Source organism: Erithacus rubecula, assembly GCF_903797595.1.
Source record: "Erithacus rubecula genome assembly, chromosome: 19".
Taxonomy (NCBI): domain Eukaryota; kingdom Metazoa; phylum Chordata; class Aves; order Passeriformes; family Muscicapidae; genus Erithacus; species Erithacus rubecula.
Window position 1 is genome coordinate 11,299,292 of NC_136671.1, and position 17,388 is coordinate 11,316,679.

Sequence of the window (17,388 nt, forward strand, 5' to 3'; positions counted from 1 at the left end):
CAAATATTGGCAAATACTTGCATTCTAATTTTATAAACTGCTGATGATTTAAAATAACACATACCATTTAAAGTTACTCAGATTTATGCTGATATGAAAATTATTTAATTAGTAAATAACTCTTCAAGAGCAACACACCTTGAGAGCACAGAAGTCACCTGCAGATCAGCTGACTGCTGCTCACAGGCTTGGGGCTCTAACTTCATTATTGCTTATTTGATATGCACTCAGTAATGAAGTGAGGCTACACTTGCAGAGTCCAGAAAAAACACACATCATGCAGATGGTAAACAAGATGCATCCTAAACCCTATTGTGGCATTTTGAAGCGTTTAAAATTCTTTTTGAGTAGGCAAAGCAAGATGCTCACCCACCACAGAATGCAGCAGCAGTGTTTTCTACTGACCTCTCACATTTAGTATTATTAGTATGTTCTGAAACACCAAGTACCTTGTAACAGCACAAAGAATTTCCCTGAACTGGGTTCTTATGCCAGGAAGCACAAGATTTCCTCCTGTTAAATTGCCTAAGATGAATGCATAAACATTAGAGGCCTTCTACAAATAGTGAGCCATTAACTACACTGAGCATACTCACTATAATACAGGGTGTTTTCATGGGGAGCAGAAAAGTATTTTGCCTTCCTAACACCCACATTTTTGAGAGGCCTCTTTTCCCAGAAAGCTTTTAAAGCTCTCAAAATTTTCTGTGAACAAAGGCAACATCTTATTTTTCACCACTTATGATAAATTATGTTTCTGCTAGATTTAGAAGCCAGAGTTTTCTTAGTGTGACAGGATATGTTTGCAAAGGACTAGAGAGTGAAGACAAGGAACTGGAGAACACAGTCAGCCACAACCCTGTGCTTTCTTGCTGTAGGTCTTAGAAATTTTACCTTCTTTCAACAGCCTGAATAAAATCACTGAATTCCCTAAATGGAGTTCCTTCCCCCCATATTCCAAGACGGTTCATGTATGCCATGTTTCTTGGCTCAGATGCACCTAAAAAGAGAAACAAATTTTTACCAGTGCCAGCAAAACCATCCAGCAACATTTAATACAAACCCAGCAGTACATACCTGTGGCACTGGCATAAACAACCCTGGCTTTTGGAAGTTTATTTTGAAGTTCCAATACAGCCAGACCTGTTTTTGTTGGTTTTGATGAACCAACAGGACACAGATTCTTTGCTTTGTGACACTCGTCAAATACGATCTGAACCATAATTAAGGAAAAGCTTTATCCCATTAATGTATAGAATGAGGAGCTGGAACAGAAAGCAAGAAAATCTACAAATTACAATAGGAGGCAGGTGGAAATTGTAAACTCAGGACACTAGTCATTGTAACTAAAAACCTTGAAAAAATGTTGAGATAGTATTTAAGAACAAAATTTCTAACACTTGAGTTCTTGAAAATGCTGGAACACTCAAAATATATATTAAAATAAGTCTGCAAAAATAGCATTGTAAACTTAAAGTTCTTAAGGATAATAGTTTAATTTTGTAGGTTTGATATAGAAAAAAACCCAGAAACTTCACTCTTCTACGAGAGTTGTGTGGCAACAAATTGATGATATTGTTTGGCACAAAGTTTGTAAAACTACAAGTGTAATGTCAGAGCAGGCACACAAAATCTTTAAAGATGTAAGTTCAAACAGCAATTTTGGTTTAGAATCAAATAAACTCCATAAAAAGGATACAACTCCATCAAAGTCTTCACCACACCAGTGAAGGAGCTGCTTTAATCGGGTTTTGTATTTACCACCAGACTGACTCTCCCCAATAAGAGAGGAATAAGTAGCAAAGATGACACCTTTCTTCACACTTCCATTATGTTTGGAGGAAATCTTCCCATACTTGAACTGCAATAAATAGAAATTACAGAAATTAATCGAGAGAGACCCCCTCCTCAATCTCTCCTATCAGATGATTAAGGGATGCTGGTGGTCTTAACCCTAAAGGTGTGAACACTTGGAGCCACCCAAATCCTCACATCATGATCAGGGCACAGGTGATGGCAGCATGGTTAAGGGGTTATACAACACCTTACTTAAAGGAAGACTAAATCTGAGGATTCAAAAGCTTAGCAGCCACATTCCTTAGCTACATGTTTTCCTTAGTTTAAATACAATTGAGATTTTAGCTTCAATGTATCCCTTTAAGAACCAATATCTCAAATGGGATTTACAGTTGCTACCATAAATGATGATTTCTAAATCCTTATTTTAAAAATTAAGAATTCACAAAGTAAAAATATCAACTTAAACCAAATTTTAAGTTCAGTGAATTCAACCAGTAATTGCAACTTTACAATTTAAGCAGCTAATCCAGAGCAGAGGCAGTGTCTCCAAAAATAACCGCACACACCACTGCTGATTTAATAAATTATTGAGAAAGTCTATTATTCAAGTATTACACATAAAATGCATTACTTATAAAATGTGCACTGAGAGATGGAAAGGAAAAAATTCAAATGCTACAAAGCCTTAAAAAATGTAAAGAATATTTCAACTTCCAGAAAATATTCTACTAAGAGTGTCAGTAGTGGCTTGAAGTGTAATCAAAAAAAAAAAAAAAAAAAAGCACACATGCTGACTTAATCCTACAAGGGGCCTATTTACATGATTAACTTAAAGCTCTGTGTGGTTCTTTGTAAGATTTAGGCCTGTCAAACAAGACCTAGACAGCAAATTTATTGAAATTAGTACATCTTGCTCTCAAACCAGCCAACATGCACAACTCGTCACACAAGCGTACCTAAAGGTTTGCCTCAACTGTACATAGTAAAAAGTTTCCACACCTTGTTTAATGAATGCACCAATATGTTTTTTGCTCCAATATCTCTCAAATCTCTTTCAGCATCGTATTTCAGATCATTTGACACGCTGAACCTGAGGATACAAAACAGAGCACATTCTATAAGTTACAGCAGGTCCAAAGGCAGTTAAAACATTTGTCAGAAGACAGATGACCCTGAATTTAAGTCATAGAGTCACTGGAGTGTCTGCTCTAACAAATCCTGACACACTTACCAGACTGCTCTTTTTCTGCCTAACAAGTAATTTTCATAGATTATTCCAGCTATGGTCCTTCCTTTTCCTACACCAGCACCATCACCTATCAAGAATCCAGCTCTGTCTCCATTGGGCAGGAATGTTTCATGTTGCTGTAGGAGAAAGAACAAAAAACTTGTACCCATTCTCCAGAACACATCACAGGGGATTGTCAGAAAAGAGCAAACATAAGAAACATCCTATTGGAGGAGACCAGTGGTCCAAGCAAACTCCTGGAAGCAGGAAGAGGGGATTTTATCTAGGGAGAGCACAGCACTCTAACTGTATTGCATGATCCATTCTCCCTTTTCTTCCTCCAGTACCCAGAAGGGTTCTAAATATCTGTCCAGTATTTTGTGCCTTTTCCTAACCCACTAACAGGTACCTGTACAGCCTTTTGGGGCAGCAAGATCCAGACATCCACAGTATTCTGAATTTATCCATTTTAAACCAATCTCCTATCAGTGTCACCAAGCTCTGCTTTGTTCTTGGTTTTCTGTGATAATCACTCACTTCTTGATTATCTTAACCCTGATTTCACTCCCTTTCCTTTCTCTCCTCTCCAGCCCTAGGTGTCCCAGTTGTGTCAGTCTCTTCCCATGAGGCAACTTATCCCTCCTGTGACCATTTTAGTTGTGCTCTAACTCCACTGCTGCACACTCATCTGGGGTGGGCACACTGAAGTTAAACCAACAGCAAAATAACACCCAGTCCTCTTCTCTATTCCCTTCCCAAGGATGCCACACAGGGCTGGCTTTCTCTGCCTGCTGCTACTGCAGCCATTAAATTATTTCAGAGAAATAAAAATGACTAACACATTCTAAGACAGTTAAGAGATCAGCACTGTGGAAGTGGTTTAGAGGAAGTTTTCCTAGGTGTATTACCTCACATTTATCTGAGCTGAAGCTCACCTGCCATCTTCTAATGCAACTCAAACCTTTAAGCTCTTATTATTTTATCTCCTTGTAAAACTGACATAGCTGCACTTGTCAGATTGCAGTTTTTCTTCTTAAATTCTCTGTTAGCTTTTAAGCTGTGCTGATGTCTGGCATACCTGGGCTGCATAAGTGATTGCTTCCAGCTGCAAAGCTGACAACCAGCCACTGTCAATTGTTTCCTCTGATATTGATGTCTGGTACCACACATCAGGAGGAGTCACACTGGATAAGGAGCTGGTTTCCACTACTGGGTCAGGATGACGTAGACCAATTTTTACTGGTGGAGAAAGAAGGGGAAGGAATACAGAAAATGAAAACAAAATACAAAGTTCTGTTGCTGCAGCACAAGTTATTGTATTTACCCAAACAACTTAAAATTGTGATTGTAAAAGCTGAACTCAACAAGCATGTTTCATTGCAACAATCTGCCAAGTGTTAAACTGCATTGCATATAAAGAAACACATTAATCTGAATTTGTAACTGCAATCTTAACCTTCTCTTCTCACCACCTTCTCACAATTTTTATGAGATTAGATAAAATTTACTTTAGAGAAAATTGTGTACTTGACTTGTTTGAGAAAAAACAAAATCAGCCTGAACCTTGTCTTCCCAAAAAGGCCAGAAGCAGCCTCAGGATGCTAGAATCACAAAAGCAACATTCTTTTCACTATTTATATAATGCCATTTTTGAGCAGAATGAGAGAAGAAAAGATTTAGAACAGACATGGTCTAATTGCTGACAGATCTCAAAGGCAGCAATAAAAATTAACCATTTAGCTCTCAAACTCCCTGCAAAATTTTTGCCTTGCTTTTACAGCAGGTCACTGTATTTAGCAAACAAGGTAACAGCTTGTTGTCAATGGGAACAACAAAGAAAAGAGAAAAAAGGGGAGATGGCAATTAACAGCAGTAAAAGATTCACTCAAAACACAACCAATAGCCAGTTCTAAATAGTCAGCAAGGAACAATGCAGGAAGAATGTATTTAAGAGTGATTTCACACCAAAAGACTCAAACTAGATTCCTAAGTGTAGCAGTGAGCACTGAATTCCTTTATAAAATTTCCTCTAAGGCACAAGGCATCTTAACAGAGGTAAAAAAAAGGCTGATTTTGGTTCATTAGTCATATCTATGATATATATATCACAAATACTCATATATATCTCACAAATACTGCTCAGTGATACAATGAAGAATTCCTCTTCTATTTAAAAATCCACTTATCTAGTGCACATCTAAGCACTAGAGAAGATAAATTTCCTAGAAAAACCCACAACATATTCAGGTCCTGTTAACTTCAGACAGGATCTATTTTCTGTGTTAGTAATTACACAAGAGTAAATAAATTAACTCTCAAAGCATTCAGCCTTTTGATGTAACAGAAGATCAGGTCATACATTTTATTGGCATATATTCAGCATAGGTCTCTGCATGGCCCATTTCTTCCTCATCTTCTTCCTCAGGTTCCTCCTCTTCTTTTACTGCTGGCACTTTCTAGAATAGATAAATACCTGTGTTAGTCAAACAGAACATTGTTAATATTCCATCTCCTGGAAATTAACATGAGAAAGGAAATGAGGACAAACTTGCACTTCAGTTTTTTAACACATGTAGAGGACAAACCAGTGAATCACTGAGGAAACTAATGTAGATTTCTTACACTCTGAACAACCCTGTAAAGACACAAAATCATGGAATTTCCTCTTCATTGCAAGGAGATCAAATACTCCAAACTCACATAAGCAGAATTAAAAATAAATTACTCTTACAGTATATTAAAACCAGACTATGACTTAAAACATGAGAGCTCAAATGTTCAAGTACTCCCTTGGAGTCTCCTGCAGTTCCACATTCATGACACCATTTCACAACTTTATAGTTACATAGTTCAGTCCAATATTCTCTGAAACCTGAGAGTTACCCATTTACAGTGACCCCAACCAATAGAAATATTGATATATTTGTAAAGCACTTAACAGATGAAAAATCAAACCTCTTCCACAACTACTAATGTTTGATACAAATAAAGTGATCTGAAAAACACCTTCTGTATGGCAGTCACTGAGGAGCACAGCTCTTCCCAAACACCAGCCTCAGTGGAGCCATCACTGAAGATGCCAAACTCAAATGTTTACAGCACCAGAATGGAATTTTATTACATTTAGAACATTGAATGATACTCAATTTATACCTTCAATTCAATTGCCCAGAAAAAAAGCCATGCTAGGGGAAGTCTCTCAGTTTCCTCATTGCTAGTGATTTGAGAAGAAAATGTTTTAACCCACAGGAAATGCTATGCTTATCACCTTTAATCAGAGCCACACCCTTCTTGGCCCACACCAGTTTCTGCTAAGGACAGTAATTTCTTGAAATTGTCATTTACTATCTAAGCCTGCTCAGCACAGCTGTTAACTTCACTCATCTAACCAAGTTTCATCTTGTGGAGCAACTGACCTTTGGAACAAACAGATGCACTTGACACTTCCACCACACACAAGACAAGTATGAGTAACTCCTGAAACTGGTCACAACTGTTCATGGCCAGCAACACACTGGTTTGGCAAATGAGTAATTTGTGCCACTTACCACAGTAGGAGAAAAACTTCTCATTTTAATGTCATTTATCCATATTCTTGCTACCTCTTTTGTGGAAGCCTCCTTCTTCACTGCACCATTGCTTAGGTCAGCTGCAAAAGAAAAACTGTGCTTTACAGAATTCCCTCCAAACATCAACTCAGATTAACATGCTGCTCTATTAATAATCTGGAAGAAGTTTAAAGTATCCAGGAGCACAGTGATGCTTCAAGAACACAAATGTGTAACAGGATCCTTTACAAAGGCCATTTACTAACCTTCCTGTCTTTAGTCACATTTGCAAGAAATAGGAACAGGGCTCAATACACAACTAAAATAATTTGCATAAGGATGGATGCAAAATGCTGAAAGCAGCTGTCAAACTTCCATCATACCATGCATGTAATAAACTTAGCATAATTGCCCCTAAAAACAATTAGGGCACTTGCATAAATAAATGTTTTCCTCAAAGACATTGCATAATTTAACTTCTTAATATTTTCCCATCAAGAACTCCTGCTGCCTGAATTATATGAAAAGATCATTTTCCTTTCAAGAGCTTCTCTTTTCTACAAGTATGTCTTTTTTTTTAATAAACGAGGAAAGATCCAGAGACACAGGAACACAAATAAGATTGGGAATGCAGTTCTAGAAGTTACAGATCTCTTTTTCTCTTTATACAGAAGCTACAGATTCAACTGTGCCACTCTAACAGTTACTGTGTGTTGATGTCACCTGTTCTGTGCTTCTCTGAGTTTTCACTTGGTTTAATAGGACTGACTTATCCATTTCTGCTTCCTCCCCTTCTCCTCACCTCCTTTACTCCCTGCCCCAGCTTCAGTTCATGTCCCAACTTGGGTTTTGGCAGCCACTCCCTAAGAGAAAGCAATGACACAAGGAGGGACATTCTGCTTTTTGTTTCAGTCCTAACAGACAGCTCCTGCACTGCACTCTCCCTGCATACAGAAAAATAGGTTATGCCAACCACACCTATAAAATCAGCAAAGCTTGTTTCAGAGACAATGAAAATCACAGAAATCCTGTGCCTGTGTATCTTTCAGAAAGAAGCAGGAAGAAAGATATTTTCAAACTGAACTAGTCTGATCTTAATCTCATGCTAAAATCAGAACAACTTGAAAGAGTTAAAGTTTCACACGCATACAGCTTTTTCTTTATACAAGTCGACCATATTAGAAATAACATACAAGAAAGCATTATGGAAGGAATCACAAAAATTAAGATTTGGAGTGTGGTAATAGAGCATTTGTGGCATTTAACTTACTGCAACATTTCAGAAGTAACATGAAAATAAAGAGCAAGTTTTTAGGACTTAATTTCTTAAGCAAAAGATCTGATGCCTGCAATGAAACAAAGGGACAGATTTGCCTTTTGCAGGAGACACTTCACACAAACACCTTAGGTGCTACAAATCTAGTTTGGAAGGTGCTAAATAGAAAAAAGTACTAGTTTAATGTACACAAGTCTAGTGTGTACTAGTCCAAGTACACATTAGAACAGGAACTGGTGGAGACTTCAGTAACACACTTAATAGACTTCAGTAATAGTCACAAATTAATTTTACCAATTTTCCAGCTGCAATCTGTCCTTTGCCTCATTCCATACAATAAATCAAGAGTTTAATTTTTTGACTGTTACTTCATACTACTTCACCCTGAGTTCTAACACGACTACAGCTAGAATGAAATTTATCAGGTTTCCTGAACCACTTCATTTTACCATGATACTATACCAATCAATAAAAATCCACCATGTGCAAAGATCATTATTTTGCTATTTGTCTAAAATACTGTCATTACAAAGAAAAAAAAAAAAACTCACTTGCTGCTGTCGCTACCGGTTGGGCAATATTAGGAGGTGGCTTCAATTTCATGAGTTCATTAAGACTATTGTTCTTGAGCAGATCTTTCAGCTGAATCTGGTCCTTGGAAGGTGCAGTGGTCAGGGCATTACGAACTGCTGGTGCTGCCACTGAGGGTCGGGTGGTTGTGCTGGTCTGGATGATCTTTGCTACAGTGATCGTCTGCCTCGAGGTCGTGACAGGCGTCGTTTTTGTCACCACTATGGTTGTCCCCAGAGTTGGAAGCTGATTTATTTGATTCAGCACAAAGGTTGTGGTGGATGGTGGTTGCTAGCAATAAAGAAGCAGGGAAATTTTCAGATAATAGTCAACAAGAAAGAGAAAACTTTATCAGACTTCATTTAGCACACCAGTTTTTAGAAGACACTCGTAGTAAGAAATGTTGTCAAATAACATGCTGAAGATGCCAGAGTAATTATCTTGTGCTGCAACAGTCTGAGCAAGAGGTATCTCTCAATACACTGCACATATTTCAGAAGATCTTTTTAGATTTTAAGGTAAGGAAAAGGAAATAAAACAAAATTCATCCCCCAGATACAAGATACAACCACTACAGTTTCCCCCACGTCTGATAAAGTCAGTCCAACACACTGCAAGACAGACCCAGCACTGGCCAAGGCTCAGCCTGTCAGAGTCACTGGCACTGCCTGTGAGAAGGTATTTGTTTAATAACAGGCAAAAGCTGTTACACAATCAGCAGCTGGGACAGAGGAGTAAGAGTATGGGAGAAAACCCTGCAGACACCAAGGTTAGTGAAGGCAAGGGAGAAGGTGTCCCAGGTGCTGGAGCAGAGACTCCCCCTGCAGTCCTTGGAGAAACATGGATGCCAAGAGTGAAGTTGAGTCCAGGACAAAGGAAGGAATGGGGAGAAGGTATTTTTAGATTTGTTCTTATTTCTCATTTTCCTTCTCCATTGTTAACTGGCAATGAATTAATTTCCTCGAGTTGAGTCTGGTTTGCCCATGACAAATTGCTGATCTCCCTGTCCTTACCTCAACCCACGAGCCTTTCAGCATCATTTTTCAGCTTTTGTGCAATTGAGGTGGAGTGATAAAGCAGCTTAGTGGGCACCTGGTGCCCAGCCCAAGTCAACCCCCTCCCATCTAAACACTGGAGCACCAGTTCTCACCCGGACATTTAATAAGGCTGGAGTAGACACAGTCTCAGGTTCTTGTTTCACAGCAGCTGCAGCCTCAGTCTCCAGGCCCAGCTCTAATGCACTAAGTGGTACTGACTGCAGAGGGAAGAAAGCAAACAAGTCAGCAGGAATAAAACCTTAGGGCTTTTGTTCTCAGTCTGTGCCTCAAGTGGCTACACTCTGCCAGAGTGAAGGCCATCGTGGAGCTTAAACATGGCATTTTTCATTACATTTGTTATACATTTCATTGGAGAGCAGCTAGTCCCCAATGACATGAGAGCTCTCCATGGATACCTGACATTCTGTCCCCATGTCATGAAGTCCCCATGTGCAGAATTAAGCATATTTCTGTTTGTACTGACCTCAAGTGTTGCAGATTGCTTTTTTGTATAGAAGTTTAAAATTAATTCACAAGTCATTTTCCAATCTCACTACTACGAAGCAAGAAACTTAAAATTCCACATGCTTCAGCCCTTTACTATGGACCTCACCCCCTTTAACTCCCCCATCACAGCAAACCCAAGCTCTATCAAACTCCTATGTTCTTGTTTTAACCTGCTGAACAGCTGGAGTTGGTGCTGGATTTGCAAGAACCACATCTGGAGAGTCAATATCAAAGAGATCATTTGGACTGATTCCACTCTCACTCAAAGCAGCAAGCAACAGATCTTGTCCTGGCTCCACCATCTCTGAAAGAAAAAAAGAAATTAAACTGTAAATATAAGTACATTTAATTCTGACTTTTTTCCCCCCCACACAACTCCATTTCCTGGATTTAAGGGCATTGACAGTGCAGTCTCTTGTACACACAGTTTCACTTTCTAGATTTGCTCTGGTGCTTTTGTTAACTTGTAGACTTTTCAACATACCCACATTTAAAAGAAAGTAGAATTAAACAGTTTACTACACAAAATGCTATCACATGTCCATAAATTTAAGACACCATTTCTAGTCTTTAAGGCACCACATTTTCAAGCATTACAAGGAATTCCAAGAGCAGAAATGGTGAGACCATGTTATGCTAACAATCTGTCTTTGTCAGTGAAACAACTACACTAGGGAAGCACAATTAAAACTCATTTACTTTATCTTGTAACAAGTTAGTGATAAAGAACTTACAAGGAAAACTTTAATTTTTTGCTTGCCCTTACTTTCATTCACTGGAGAAATTTTGTTTTGCATAGTGGAGAGAACAAACGTGCCACTATTATAGTATGTAACTGCTTATTAAATAGGACACTAACATCAGGTCACAGACTCCTTTATGTGTAGGACAAGCAAAACTAATTTCAAAAAGCTATTCTAGACAGCATAAAAACTTATTAAAAAGCCAAATACTCCATATTTAAAGATGAAGAGAGAAGATAACACATTTCACTTGCTTAAGAAGGAAACCCATCTGCCCCAGTATTAAGATAAAAACTAAATGATTTCACAGAACTTTAACTGTTGCTTATACAGTCTAAAATGCACCTCAAGCAGATCTGAATTTCACTTACCCTCCACACCCCTTAAACACCCACTGGGAACAAAACATTGAAAGCCAATGAAACCAAATACCTACTCTAAAGCAGGTAAGAGAACAGAATTATTTGCTGGTATTTTAGATGTTCATTCACAAGACTCCAAAACAGCATTCCCTTGCTTATCCCTTCTACATGCACAGCTAAGCCAAATCCAGCTGGCTGGTCACACATATTCCTCAGCACATTTAGCAGAACAGGTAATTCTTGTAATAAGCTAAGCCTCAGGCACTCAGTTCTTACTCTTCCCAGTTTTAGTCTGTGTAATAGCAGGGAAAAACCTTTTGGTTGTGGATTCATACTGAGATGGTGGCACCACAAGTGCAAAGGGGAGATAAATTCGAAGACATCAAAGACTTAAAGATGCTCTGAACAATATCAAAGCAACAAACAATTGGTGGGATTGCTACTGACCACACACAGCCTCATCAAACTTGTCAGAACCAGATTCTTCTGTCTTAAAGGCATTTGAGGCAAGCAAAAAAATTGGCAGAATGGCCTGGTTTGCTGCTATAAGGTACAGACAATATTATCAAGTATTAAGTCATCTAGCAGATTTAATTGATGTGGCAGCACCATGAAAGGATGTCACCACCCCTGTCTCCCAGAATTCTGAATGGGCCAACAAAAGTGGTAAAAAGTGACTTTCAGTTTCACCTTTCATTCCAGAAAGATTGTGCTTCCTCTCTCAATAAAGGGGACTATATGTATATATACACATATTAATTAGGCAGGACAAATACTTAATTTTCATCAGACTAAAGTCTTAGCAGTGACCATCCCATTTAAGTTTAGAAGCTTGCAGCATTATTTACTAACTAGAACCAGGTGAGGGGAGGAAGGATTAAGTCTGCAGATGAAGTTTTTTGCTTATCAGTACTTTTGGTGTTCAGAACTTGAGAGTAGCTACTGAATTTCTCTACAGAAGGGGAATGAACACCATCAAAACCTCTCCAAACCACTTTAAATTCAGTATTCACAATATCCATTTGGGAAAGAGGCACAAGCACCACCTTTGCTCAAAGGGCAAATAAACTAAAATGTCTAAATGTACAACAGAAAAAAACATCAGTTAAGTCATTCTTTATCTTTATGGAGCTGTGATCACCCCACTGCTAAACAAAGGTAAGACTAAAACTTGGTAGAGAGTTAAGGGACTGCACTGAATAAAGGCACAAAAAGGCAGAGAAAGGCTTTCAATTAGGAGAACTAAGCTCTCACAATATAGGAAAGGCTTTCTATGAAGTTGAGACTCAAAGCAAAACCAAAGTTAAAAGAAAAACCCACAGCAACACCACAAAAACACATCTTCCCCAGACCACCCTACAATGGTGTCACAACTCATCACATCTGTTTCAAGCCCAGTTTAACACATCCACAATGCCACTGACCTTGACATGTTTAACCTTTAAAAATATGATGGCTGATATCTTAAAAGTTTGAGTTCAGGAAAAAAAAACAAACAACAATTCATAGATTCATAGCAGTAATGCTTTAAACTTTTCAAAGTTTTCAGTAGATTACTGATGATAGACAATAGAAAAACAAATCCTTCAATTTCAGAGTAAATATCTCCAGTTTAGAAGCATCCCTTTCTAGTGTAACTGTTTTAATGTAAGAAATCTCCCAGCTGCACCTCTCTCCTCATAACCCAAATTTTAAGTCTTAAAAATTCATATTTGCTCACAACCCAGCAAAAGGTTCAGTAACACAACAGCAATTGTCTGTCTGTCAATTTGGACAATGAAAGTTTGACTAGTTTCACTTATTTTGTTTCTGTACAGTAGAAACAAAGCTGCATTGTTTGAAACAAAAGGAATTCTGAACTTCTAGAATTTTTACACTAGAAGTCACTGAATACTTCACATCAATTTTAGGCTTTGTGCAACTTCCAAGCACCAATGCTACCCACCCTCCTCATTTTAATTTAGCAAGGAAATTAAATGAGGAAGGAAAAAACACAGGAGAAGCTGCATTGTGATAACTTAAGTTTATTTTCTGTGGCACATGCTGGTTAAGTTTAAAACATTATCAGGCTGAACCAGCTCCATAATCTTGCAAGGTAGGAGGCTCCTCAGTTAACACAAGTGAAAGTGACTTTATCAAGTTCTGCAGCTCAGCCTTGACAATACTATATAAGGACCTGCTTGCCACATCTTCAAAATCTCCAAAAGAAAATACTTATTAAAAAGTTGTGAATATTACAAGCTGTTCCCTGAGCATTTCATCACTCAAAGAACTGTTTTGAGCATGTAGAATCTTGCAGATAAGACTGTCTATGTTTAGTGAGGTAGTCCAATGTCACTGAGCAAGAATCAGCCTATTAAATAAAAGAATGTATTTATAAAACTTCAACAGTAGAATATTTTAATTACTTTATTTGCATTAAGAAAAAGCAAACTGCTGCTATTTCAAGAAGGGCTATCAAAACACACCAAACATTTCTCTAAGGTGCTCTCCTGATGAAGAATATAGCTTAAAACTTTGATGAAGAGACAGTTTTGTGATCACTGCACATTATGTAAATAATTCCTGATTTAAAGATACAAAACCAGAATGCCATGTTTAATATCATGTCATGTATCCATGCCAACCTGGCTCTCTCTCTCTCCTTCCATTTTAGCTTTGGTACAAAGAAACAAAACAAAAAAAAAAAGAAAAAAAGATTCTAAAACACATGTCAAGCAACCTGCTCTGTTTCCCCTGAGAAAGATAATGGTAGAATCCCAAACAATGAAAAGCCTTTTGATTTCTAGGTCTGTGAGTTACACATTGCAACACTGCATGCCTGAAGTGCTTATTTTAAAACCATAATCAATTGCAGTATCATAAATTGGTCTAAACCAAACACCAAAATCAAGCAGGCACTGCTGTTCCCAAGCCCTTCACACACCTGGGCTCTGTGGTGCACCCAGCTCAGACCTGGCTGTTAGTGCTTGGCTGGGACACAAAAGCATTCAGCAACTTTTGTTCTTTTACTAAAAAGGTTTATCCCACTGCCTTTTTGAGGAATACCTGTCACCTGAACTGTACTGGAAGCCATTTATAACATCACACCAATATTGGAGTTGGAAAGACAAGGCAGCTTTGCCCTTCAAATTCTCTGCCTGTCTAAAGCAGGAGTTATTATTGACCTGAAAAATTCACATGTCCCTTTGCAGCCTCTCACAGCAGAGCTGTAAGGGCTGCTGAGCCCCATCCCACCCAACAGGATTCTCTGGATATCCACGTGGGTTCTGCTCATTTCACAGCTTTTGCCTCCAGAATGCAACCTGGGTAACAGTAAAAAAAAAAAAACCTCAACCAATTCAACCCCTCCTGGTCCTGTGCAAACCACCATCCAATCAAAGAGCAAAACCCTAATTAATGAACTCACTCATCCCTCCATGCCTTAACCTCAAGACTAGCAGTTAATTTTGCATTTACACGTACAAAGGCGTTCTCACAAAAATCATAAGTTCACTCCAATTCTGAAAAAAATCATTCCCATTTTCCCAAGGCTGGTTACCACTCAAACGTCAAAGCTTTCAAGGGCATGAGGGACACTTCAGGGCACTGTGGGGTTCAACTCTGCCTCAAGGCTTTTTAATGACTGTTCTACAAAATTTACAGTTGCCATGTTACACAGGCTGCAAATGTGAAATTCAGAAGTTTTGAAAATACTAAAATACTTAACAATGCAATAATTTGGCATGAAATCAGCTTTCAGACTAAAAGGCTGGAGATGGTAATTTGGCCACTAGCAAAAGTTTTTAAGATGTAAAAACTCAAAGAAATAAGAGCAGCATGTGAGCACCAGGATCCTTAGTTTTAGCCTGGGAGCCAGTTCCAGGTGTGTCTCAAAGCACCATTACTATATCCATGTCCTGCTTCAATGGTTTCTAGATTAGTTCTCAGCCAGTTTTGAAACCAAAGAAATAGTCTGGACAAAAAAGACAAACTGCCCACATTTTATTTCTAAATAACGTTAAGATTGCATACAAATATAAAATCTCATGGCTGTAAGACAGAGACAGAGCACCAATTCAAATGTCATGCTGTTACACAATTTCAATTATCGCTTTACAACATCAACTACAGATTTTCAATTTTGGAAGAGGGCAGCTTACAAAACATTAATGTAGGTTTTAAAATAATTTTAATCCAGACACAGCCTTGGTAGCCTAAAGTCAAATGGACTACCACTGAGTTAATTCCTAACTTTACACTGTGTCGTTTGATCACACTAATTTTTTTTATTTTACTTACTCTAGAGTTACCTGATGGATCAATTCAAGGTTTGGATTTTTTAAAGCCATTAACAAAATTTGACCAAACACGCAGAACCAGCCTACGAATATCTAAAAGAAAGTACAAGAGCTCTAATTTATACTCTCAAACACAGCGTGGAACCTGGTCAGCTAAAAATAATAAAGAAGCAACCTAAAAAAAGCAGAAGAAAAACCCAAAAGGCCTCTTCCCCATCAGACTGTAGGGGCATTTCTACGTTAAACTATTACTCACCCTAGCAACCTCTGTTTGAGGTGCGCTCGTTAAGAGTCCCTGGACTTTGAGGCCGTGTCTGCCGCCGCGGTTCAGCTCCCCGGGAGCAGCGGGGCCCCGGAGGGCTCGGCCGGGCGGGGAAAGCCCCGGGGGAGGCGAAGGGAGAGGCGGGGGGTCGGCGGCTCCTGCCCCGCCACCTTCCCACCAACACGTGTTCCCGACATAAACTTCCGGGTTGGGCCAGAATCGGCTGCGTAATCCTGTCCCATGCGCGACTTTTTGTTTCCAGATCTTCACCTCTTTAAAATCCCTTCAATAGCACCGCGATCCCGGGGAAGGGCGGCAGGGCTCCGTCTCACGGCGGCTTTCGCAGCCGCTCCGGCACCATAAATCAAACAGCCCCATCCCCCCCCGGCCGGTCTCTCCGTTTCAAACCTCAACAATCAGCAGCCGCGGAAAGAGCGCACAAAGGCGCGGGCCGGGCCGGGGGCTCTGCCCGCGCACGGATGCGGCGAGGGGGGGGGGGGCGGCCAAACCCATCGCCGCGCCCGCCCCCGATAGAGAAGCGCTCCCCCACGAGCGGGGGGCCCCGCCGCCCACCCCCGCACGCCCCCGGGCACCAAGTTTGCGGGACGAGCGGGGCTCCGCCGGGGCGGCGGCGGCGCCTCCCCCGCCCGCCGCGCCGCCCCCGGCCCACCGGGACCCCTGCGGGGGCGGCCGCGCAGCCTTCCGGGGCTGAGGCAGCGAGGGAGACGCGGAGCCGCTCCCAGCACAACGGGTCCTCCCCGGACACCCCCGCGCTGCCGCCGCGGGCCCCGCTGAGGAGCGGAGGGGAGGAAACCCCCGGAGCGGCCCCACAACGCGGAGAGCGGCCAGAGGCGGCCAAACAGGCGCGACGTCAGGAAAAAGAGCAGAGCGAGACTTACTCTCTATCGTGCTCGATCCTCCCGCGGGATCCTGGAAGTCTCCGCCGCCGGCACCGCCGCCCGCCGCTTTCTAACTCACAGCCGCCATCTTTGCCCTCCCTCCCCTCACAGGGGAGGGGGGGGCCGGGGGCCGCCCGCACCACGTGACCCGGGCCGCGCCTCCCTCCCCCCCGCCGCGCCGCGCGCGCTCCCCTCCCACGTGACCCCGCCAGCCACCGCCCGCCGCTGGCGCGCGCTCGGCACCACGTGACCCGCCCCCCGCCCGCGGGCTCCCCGGTCACGTGGCCGCCGCCGTCTCGCGCCCACCCCCCCCTCCCCACCGCCGCCGCCGCCGCCGCTTCTGCCGCCGCCGGGCCCTGGCGCGCGCTCCCCGCTCGTCCCCCGTCACGTGACATGCCGCGCCTCGGTTCTTCCCTACCCTCAGCAACGGGAAGGCAGAAATTTCCCCGTTCCCTCCCCCCCAAGAAAACCCGGCGTATCCACCGTCCTTCAAATAAGCGAGGTCCCTGCGGGCGGGCCCCGCCCCGGGGCGGCGGTCGCGGTCGAGCCTTGGCGATCCGGGCCCGGTTCCCGGTAGGGTGGGGGGAGGGGAAGGCGGAGGCGAACGGCTGCGAGAGGTCACGTGACCGATGCTCCCCCAAGATGGCGGCTGCCGGCGAGAACGCGGCAGAGCTGCGGAGCTCTCGCGAGATCTCGTGTTTCTCGCTGCATCACGGGGCGGGCGGGGGGGGCACAGCGCCGTGCGCGCGCCCCCGCCTGAGGCGGCGTTGGCGGGAGCGGCCTCGGAGCGGCGGGACCGTGCCGGGAGCGGGGCTCGGGCCCGGAGGCTGCGGCGTGAGGGGAAACGGGGTTCGCTCAGCTCATCCCCGCCCATGC

General features: G+C 41.9%; 1 protein-coding gene across 2 annotated transcripts in view; it reads right to left on the minus strand.

Moving 5' to 3' along the window:
* SBNO1 (strawberry notch homolog 1) overlaps nucleotides 1–16,662 on the minus strand; it is a 29,474-nt gene extending 12,812 nt beyond the window's left edge. Inside the window, exons 1-12 of one of the 2 annotated variants that reach the window (XM_079322158.1) lie at nucleotides 16,513–16,662; nucleotides 10,137–10,270; nucleotides 9,573–9,677; nucleotides 8,404–8,713; nucleotides 6,577–6,677; nucleotides 5,388–5,484; nucleotides 4,107–4,267; nucleotides 3,032–3,165; nucleotides 2,800–2,890; nucleotides 1,700–1,861; nucleotides 1,078–1,213; nucleotides 895–1,000 (exon numbers count right to left, since the gene is read on the minus strand). In XM_079322158.1, the coding sequence (XP_079178284.1) occupies nucleotides 895–1,000; nucleotides 1,078–1,213; nucleotides 1,700–1,861; nucleotides 2,800–2,890; nucleotides 3,032–3,165; nucleotides 4,107–4,267; nucleotides 5,388–5,484; nucleotides 6,577–6,677; nucleotides 8,404–8,713; nucleotides 9,573–9,677; nucleotides 10,137–10,268 (1,535 nt within the window). In that variant the 5' untranslated portion in view covers nucleotides 10,269–10,270; nucleotides 16,513–16,662. Of the gene's footprint in view, nucleotides 1–894; nucleotides 1,001–1,077; nucleotides 1,214–1,699; nucleotides 1,862–2,799; nucleotides 2,891–3,031; nucleotides 3,166–4,106; nucleotides 4,268–5,387; nucleotides 5,485–6,576; nucleotides 6,678–8,403; nucleotides 8,714–9,572; nucleotides 9,678–10,136; nucleotides 10,271–15,607; nucleotides 15,806–16,512 lie in introns of those variants that run through there. The other variant, XM_079322159.1, reaches the window with a different exon arrangement.
* Between the last annotated feature and the right edge of the window lie 726 nt (nucleotides 16,663–17,388).